The sequence below is a fragment of the Juglans regia genome, chromosome 8 (genome assembly GCF_001411555.2).
Source record: "Juglans regia cultivar Chandler chromosome 8, Walnut 2.0, whole genome shotgun sequence".
Classification (NCBI taxonomy): domain Eukaryota; kingdom Viridiplantae; phylum Streptophyta; class Magnoliopsida; order Fagales; family Juglandaceae; genus Juglans; species Juglans regia.
This window is the reverse complement of record NC_049908.1, coordinates 14,732,208-14,740,750: the sequence shown is the minus strand read 5'-3', so window position 1 is coordinate 14,740,750 and position 8,543 is coordinate 14,732,208. Positions and strand designations below refer to the sequence as shown.

General features: G+C 35.4%; 1 protein-coding gene across 1 annotated transcript; it reads right to left on the bottom strand.

Annotated features, from left to right (window-relative positions):
• Positions 1-564: 564 nt before the first annotated feature.
• LOC108989216 lies at positions 565-7,055 on the bottom strand. Its single transcript, XM_018962752.2, has 5 exons — positions 6,731-7,055; positions 6,452-6,607; positions 2,876-3,082; positions 1,505-1,716; positions 565-1,197 (listed from the first exon to the last, which is right to left on the bottom strand). Exons 1-5 carry the CDS (start codon positions 6,978-6,980, stop codon positions 565-567), a joined length of 1,458 nt encoding a protein of 485 aa, XP_018818297.2. The 5' UTR covers positions 6,981-7,055.
• Positions 7,056-8,543: the final 1,488 nt, after the last annotated feature.

The following is an 8,543-nucleotide window of genomic DNA, read 5'->3' as shown; positions in this document are numbered from 1 at the left end:
TGACATGTTTCTTAATGCCTTAGAAAGCTTCCCATGCCATTTGATTCAAGAGGCTATCAATGCTCTAAACCTTGAGGACAAGGTTCTTTTAAGAGGAGGAGCTTGTTATGACCCGGAGTGAGACGGTGTCGTTTACTGAAGGAGTCAAGTGTTGTGAAGGTGATACGTTGTTATTGTATCATGAAAGAATGTGGTTGTGATGCTGATCCGTTACACACTTATTTGTCTTCTAGTTGAAAAAGAATAAAAGCAGTTATAGGATTCCTTCTGTAATCTTTTACAGAGACTGCTAGAAGGATGAAGAGAGCTAGTACACTTTGGATCTTTTGAAAAGCTATTGTATGAACTTATTATTTTGGAGGTTAGGACCCTCGAAGATCCCATAGCAATACAAAGCTAGTCTATTTTCTATTTTCTATTTTCTATTTTCGTACTATGTTCTTAAATCACATAGCTACCATTACAGCAGTACACTACATTTTCATCACTTACATATATATGGGTTCATAAGAATCTTCTAGAAAGTTACAGGCAAAAAAAAAAAAAAAATCCGGTTTTGTTGTTTTAACACGACCTGAATGTGTCGGGTCGGGTCTTTCCATACTGCCTGGTTCTCTTGTCGGGTCGGGCTGGCCCAGAAATGAATGCTGCAAACACAGAAATGTATGGTGACATCGCGATTAGTGTTAGACAAACTACGCTATTAACAATGGCTCCATATTTACGGGTAAATTCACATCTCTCTGGACCAATAAAGAAACGTCCATCAACGAAATACGTCAAAGCAGCCACCGCAGATATGTGATAGGCAGCTAGCCCCAAGAGAAGCAAACTCAATGTACTAAGGCCTGTGCGAAAACTCCTTTCACTGCGAGACAATGTGATGACTGATATGAAAATTGCCACTGCTATCACTGAAAGGCAGGAGGCCACTAAGGACGCTATTGAGAACTCCTTGAATGCAGATTCCATCGAGTTAGTGTCGAGTTGTTTGACATCCACGCTGGGTGACGAGGAGAAAGCAATTGCGACAAAGACACCTGTTGCAACTGGGCATGCTATGTTGGAAATTTTGGTTAGCCACTTTCCGCCTTCTCCGACAAGTTCCTTGTGTGATTTGGTGAAGACCTCCTCTGGGGTTTCGCCCGCGTTGTTGCGGATAAAACGAAACCCATTTGGCAGGGATGCTTTTACATTCTGCATTGATTAAGGGAGCTTATTATTGTGAAAGATAGTGTGGAATACATGGCGTAACTCTCTTTTCAAACAATTTTTGGTTAGGAATCATATATAGCACAATCAGGCATAGCTAAGAATATTACTATCAAAGGTGTCCGAGGATCAATTCCTGTAGGCATATATTTTGGAGGCCATACCTCAAACCATTTGATTTCCCAATTCATTTGCAATGCGGCTCCAGGAACTGGCCAAGAATCAGAACTTCCTTTCTTCGCAGCAAGATGCAGTGCAGTGTTCCCTTCGTTGTCTACTTCCCAAAACATACTATCATGTATAATATTCTCTCCTTCTTCTTCTGTAGTAAGAGTTTGTACACGCGAGATTGCTTATGCTCCACTGATAATAGCACTATATTCTTCTTCTCTGAATCCACCTCATATACAGCCTCAGGAAAGATTTCAAGGATCTTTTCAATCATTTTAATAATACCATTTTTTGCTGCAATCAGTATGGGTGCCTCTGACGTTGCCATTGACCCTAAACCACAAAGTCAATATATATGGAGATGTGATAAGTGCATGGTTTATGGACCTATGGATATGATCACCGGCTGACATGGTAGACGTACCATGTGGCACTATGACAAGGTAGACGTACCATGTGGCACTACCCTGCCAGCACACTCAATGGATGAATGCTGACTGTACTAGTGTGGCATGCCATGTGGGACTGTTGCATTCACTATACAAGTTCATAGTGCATGCCATGTCAACACAATCAAGAGAATGATTTCATATGAACCCTCATTCTTTTGAAATTTATTTCATAAGCTACATGATAAATCATGATGGTACATGTGTTAATTAAAGTAGTAGTTTAATTGGTATATATAAAGCTCTAATTTTTTCTTTTCTTTTATTATTGCTTGTCGATATTACTATTTTATCTATCACACCTGCGCATGCCATATATAGATATATTATTAGGATATGCTGTTTTCTATCTGTTTGAAGTGTATAAGAAATATCAACTAAGGCCCGGTTTGGATTGTAAGATGATCTCATCTTATATATATCATCTCATCTCAACATCCAAACACTACAAACACAAATATATTTCAATTTCAAATTTTTAATTTTTTATATAATCATTATAACTTTCTCAAACTTCCACACAAAACACAAACAATTATAACTTTTTCAAATCCCAAAACAAAAATTATATTATAACAAGATTTTAATTTTATAATATTTTTATTCAATTTTTTTCTCTCATCATCATTTCCCAAAACTACTCTCTAAAACATCTTAAGTACTATAAAACTATATCATTAATATTCACAAATTATGTTGCTACTATTCACAAATTTCTCATCTCATGTCATGTCATCTCAACATTATGAGGCCTTATAAATCTCTACATTATTGTAAGTAGATTATGATTTGAATAAGGACTAGTTCCACTTGCGAAAACAAATCTTCATCGACGATATACATAATAAACGTCTTGTAATATATATTGTCAATGATCCTATTACCTATATGTCTAATCATTCTTTGATGCATAATATATGAGCAGTCTAGAAAAGCTTTCGACCTACACTATCTTTAAACAAATTTCCTTGGACATGATCACTTGGAGATAATCTTACGATCAGCTAATGAAAAAGGGTTGAGAAGGATAGGGGCCGGAATACCTTTTTCACTAGTACTCCCAATGATTGGAGTTTTTTGCTTTGGATCCTCTGCCATCTGAGGTGATCTAATCGTTTTGTTGGGGTCCGTCCCACCATGATCTGCTTGTTCATATGGCGCTGCAATACGTTCTACGAGTTCATTCATGACTTTAGCGGCATTTTCTTGGTCCTGAATTGCTCTTATCATACTTTTGATCCTGGGAAAGCCTTATGAACATAATACAGAAAGTTTTACTAATGACAAATGAACATTAAAGTATATTGAATAGTACACACAAATACTTTTTCTTTTACACAATATTAAGATTTAATAAATTATATTGGATTTGTTAATATATGGGTGGAAGAAAAACATCTAGCTATTAGTTCTTTCCATGTATGAGGCGAATTAAAGAATAATGCGAGCAAGCTTCCTTAATTTGCAATTAAATTTCATACTCTATATCTATCTGTTTTTACAAATTCAAATATTACAAAAATAAAAATTATTTAAACTTTACTCTCTCCTTTGTCAAACTCCAATCTCAAAAGAATTTTCAAATATTTATAAAAATTTTTATAACCAAACATGGTCCAAGGATTTTAAAAATAAAAATTATGTGGGGGAGGTGGGGGGAGCCTCCTGATCAGCTGGTCTATTAATAGTTCCGCCACTAAGCAGTACCATGTTTGGGATCGAGCTTGACAATTTGAAAGCTATTGTAAATACCAAAATAATTCATTATATATAATACGTACAAAATACAGCTCAGACATCCGAAAATTTGTCTAAACTTTGTTCCTTGACACTAGATGCTAATAAAAATAAGATTTGTTTATTTATTATTTTAAACCGAGAGATAGTACTTGGTATATTATTAGATCACGTACAACCTGACCAAGATACAAGTTGGCAGTGTTTTTGAGTTTTATAACATTATTTATTCTTTCAAGTTTTTTAATTTTCTTGATTTTTAATTTTCTTCTGTTTGTAAATCACTTAATCAAAACTGAGTGGTTTAGGGTGTGGAAACCAATTTGGGATTTTGGTTTCCTTTAAGGATATAGGGTTTCGGTTGGCTACCAAAGTTTTGGGATTTCAACGTCTTTGTTGAAACTCTCTTTTGATTGACCAATTAAATAGGTTGCAACTCTCTTTTGATTGACCAAATACTATTTGGTTGGATAGAATAGCGTTTGGTGTAATAGACATGATCACATGGCTTGAATCACACTTTGTTCTCCTCTTGACATGTGTCCAAGGATTTTTAAATGAATGGCTAAGATTGTGACATGTGTCCACTAAAAACCTTTCGAGGGATCTTGAGTGTATTTAGACATCCTACATGGCGATTTGGCAGATGTTTGAACCAGTTGCCACAATGCGCTCTCCCAAAGGGTTACTATTCACTCAGAAAACTTGAAACTTTTATTGCACTATAAACTCTTAAATATTCATACAAGTCTAGTGATATAATTCGTTTTGTGAAACTCTACTCCTAAGTGCCTTGATTAAATAGAAAGGCACTCCTGACTATTATTATTCCGTAAAACTTGAAACTCTTTATTGTATTGTAAAATCCTAAATATCCATCCGAGTCTAATGGTTGCAATTCATTTTATAAGCTTATATTCCTAAGCACCTTAATTAAATTCAAAGGCAACTCCATCACCATAATAGATCGAGTTCCGAGTATGCTGACAAACTAAAACCTAATCGATCACTCAATTCATGAAATCATTTTGGAATTTCACGATGTTTCTAAGGTCTAAAGAAATTTGAATTTCTTTTAGTTCGTTACACACATGATCAACCCAGAGAATCTTTCTACTTGGTCAACCGACTTGAAGACACCACACATGATCAATCCTTGGAATTTCTCTACCCGTGTTATCAAGGGAGGGCAATCTGAAGATGTTCCACCCTAATCATCATGGAGAGTTGTTCTACCTATATGAAACTCATGAAAATGTGCCGTAGGAAGGGCACAAGGACTTCTCAACCCGTCCATGATGACCACACATGGCAAGACTCAAATTTTGGAAGCCACCACATCATTAATTCGCATCATTCAATCTCATCTTCTCAAATTCATTGTATAAAGATAAATAATAAATAGAATGAAAAAGATATATTAGTTTCATGTAGAAAGGGGTGAGGTACAACTTATGCAAAACCGAATCTTACAATAGACTCACAAACATTTATCGCCTATTCTCAATGGTCGTAAGTGCTAACCTAGTTGAACAAATATTTCTATTATTACGGTAGCATTGGCGCTGCTCCTTCCATTGCACCCTTTGAAGTCACTTACTTTCTTGGAGACTCTGACCAAATGTAAGGGTAAACACTTATTAATCACAAAAGTAAGATTTTGGCTTTTTTCCAATGCCTTTTTAAATAGTGGAACTATCAATCGTATTTTTGACTCCTCTAACTCCAAACATGCTTAAACAAGAGGCATTTGATCTTGTCCATCCATTTACCCTCTCGCCTTGCTGGATGACAGAGATTGATGGGAACAAGGCGTAGTGCACATCCTCTGCACTTTGCCTTTGATCAAATCTCACAATCTGTCTCCTAATGAGGGTCTCCCACATAGTGCTGGATCATACCTCTAAGATTAGACCATATGCCCTGCAGATTAGTAATATTTTTTCCTTCAACTCACTCTCTATGTTATGTTGGAGAACTCTCACATCTGTAGCAATTTTGTCCTTACCATTGTACTACGAGGCGTTATTTTCCAGAACTACCAACCTCTTTAGATCTTCGTTTTCACCCTTGTACTGCTGGCACAGTGTTTGCCTACTTGGCACATGGTGAAAAGTTCTATCTCACCAAGTATTGGACCGTATCAGTCAGGCTTTGTACAACATGTTGCTCGCCTTACTCTCGGTGTGGCTGCACTTTGCTCGCTAGTTGCCTCCTCGTCGCCAGCCCTTTGCTCACGGGAGAGGATCTTTTATTCGGTGTGATTTATAAATTCATTGTAGAATTAGTAGAATCATGATGCGGTGGTGTGTGATTGGTAGATGTATAACCTAGTTTAATACAACATCATGCTAATTCCCATGTTCCTTCCAATTATGTCCTTTTATTTTGAAAGCCATCATCCTAGATTTTATTTCTACGAGGAAATGTGCCTCACCACTCTAGAAAAACAATAAAACATATCTCCTTGAGTCTTTATAAAGAAACTGATAGTCTCAATATCTCCATGAATCTTTATAAAGAAACTGAAAAGTCTCAATATTAGAAGCACAAACAGCGAAAAGAACTCCCATATATATACCCATGTATATACTATATCTTGGTAAAAGACCTTTAGATAAGTTTGATGGGATGTTTATTATAAAAATATTATTCTTGATTCAAGCTAACACACTTGTAAATAAGAGGCAAATTAACTGATTATTTGGTGGTAGAAGTCGCTTTCGCTCTTTCAGTTATAGTAGAGTATCAGTTATTTTTTAAATGATTAATCTATAAAGTCGTTTAAATTGTGATGACACGTACTTTAATCAATGTAACTAAAACTAATTTAATAAAATATAATGAGGGCTTTGTCCATAACAAAAAATTAGAATCCTTACATTTAGCAAGGTGCGTTACTACGAATCCGTACATGGTTGCCCTTTCAAATTCAAATGCGGAAGGATTGTTCGCCAGCACATGGAGAGGGGAAAAGCCTTTCTTATTGACGAAGTGTACTAGTTTCGGATACAACGTAATTATTTCTAATGCCAAATCTGCAAAAAGAAACACGCATAATTAGCATAATTTATGTAGTAGTTAATAGGTTATATTCGTAATAAACATATTATATAGAATTCAAATACACGTCAAAACATGTTTTATATTCAAATACCCACCAAAACATTTTGTAGCAATAGCAACGTGAAGAATAGTGTCATCATCGACGTTCCGACAGGAAAGGTCATTGTAGCTAAGGTTGTTCTCCTGGTAGACTTTGTGAAGGAAAATGAAAACTTCTTTCTTACCACTAAGTACTGCCCTGAAAAGCGGAGTCTCTCCCTTAAAATTACGAGCTTCCATAAATGATAAACCAAGTTGACCAGTAGTTTCATTAACTACGCTCTTGCATAGAGTCACACTCCCCATTTATGCAGCAACATGGAGAGGCGTATTCCCTCTTTCATTCTTAAATTCAGGTATCTCTTGGCCTTCTGCATGATGAGTAGAAATTAGGTTCATAAGTTGTTTCACGATCTCTTCTCGGTCACTGGAGACAACTATGTGTAATGCTGTGTCCTCGTTGATTGTGAGCTTTGCCGCATGAGCTTCTGGGTGCTTCTTATAGATATCAATAACTCCTTCCCAGTCACCCTTCGTGGACTTCCTGAGCAAATCTTTCTTTTTCGCCTCCATTTCTGTTTCAATAATGATACCATCCAAGTTGAAAGCCATTTTCTGATCTCTTCCTACTACGTAGGTAATAATATATATACTGTAGGTACGTACAAGAAATTAAGCTAGCAAATATGTGGGTTGATGGGATGCAACTGGTGATAATGGCCTTGGTACCTTTATTTATACCACAACCGAGTCCAATGCTAGTGCTGTCACATTCATGAAAGCAAATACTCATCACGTGGGAACATAATTTAAACACCATACCACAAACGAAAAGCTTATTCCACATTCTTTGCGTGTGCCATATATATATCATATTCAAAAAACTAGTTTACAACGTTTTTTACGGCGAATCGTTATGACTTGTAAAAAGAGCAATAGAATTAAGTTGCAGGTGCCCTTACTAAGATCAGGATGGAAGCGATCTGCTAAAATGCTAATTATAAAAGAAGACAAATAGATATTTTCTGAATTTAAGATGGAAAATATAAAAAAATAAATATATAAATTTCAGCAATCATACAAAACAACAAAATGTAAGTGGTTTGGGTTAAATGCTTATATATTATGTCCGTGGACATAAATGATAAGATGATCACGAGAAAAATTATGAACCAAAAGATAAAAATAATATATGAAATCATTCAAACTTAAAGCTAGCTTACACTGTAAATGAAATTCAACTAATTTGAATAGGAGATTTTCCTTACGCTTTACCCCGGAAGAGTACATGGAATTAGAACTTGATGAGCAACATTTGTACCACCTATATATGGGTCGAAAGATGAATCATCGCCCCTTTTTAATAGCACTGATCTTATTATTTGAGATTCTCTATTTTCAGCAAAAGAGTTATAGTTTCACATTAAAAAATAAATGTTAATGTCAGTCAATGTGAATTTTCTCGTTCTCAGTCATACATATTGATGTGTTACATTCTAAGTTTTTTCCTTTAAATGATTGACTTCCAACACTACTTAAAATATGTCATGTTGATTGATATGGTTAATAATGATAACAAAATTCATAATGAATGGTAAACTTTTCCTGAAGCTGCGGGCGTTATATATGTGTAGTATTTTTATTAATACACAATATTAAAGCAAATGAACATGTCCAATGTATGTTTTTATTTTGAAATTCAGATGGTATAAGTTTTCAATAATAAGATCGAATTTACCTATTGATAGCCGGCATTCTGTAGTGTCTAACAAGCTCATCAAGCTTCTTAATTAAGAGTTTCTCAGCCAAACGTGGATAAGAAAAATAAATATTCATATCTTTTCTCTCACATGTAAGTATGGCATCCAC

Coding starts and splice junctions, on each gene's coding strand:
- LOC108989216 (XM_018962752.2), bottom strand. CDS start 6,980: ATGGGGAGTGTGACTCTATGCAAGAGCGTAGTTAATGAAACTACTGGT. Junction 6,608..6,730: donor TATTGCTACAAAATGTTTTG/GTGGGTATTTGA, acceptor TTCTTTTTGCAG/ATTTGGCATTAGAAATAATT. Junction 1,717..2,875: donor TGGGAGTACTAGTGAAAAAG/GTATTCCGGCCC, acceptor TTTGTGGTTTAG/GGTCAATGGCAACGTCAGAG.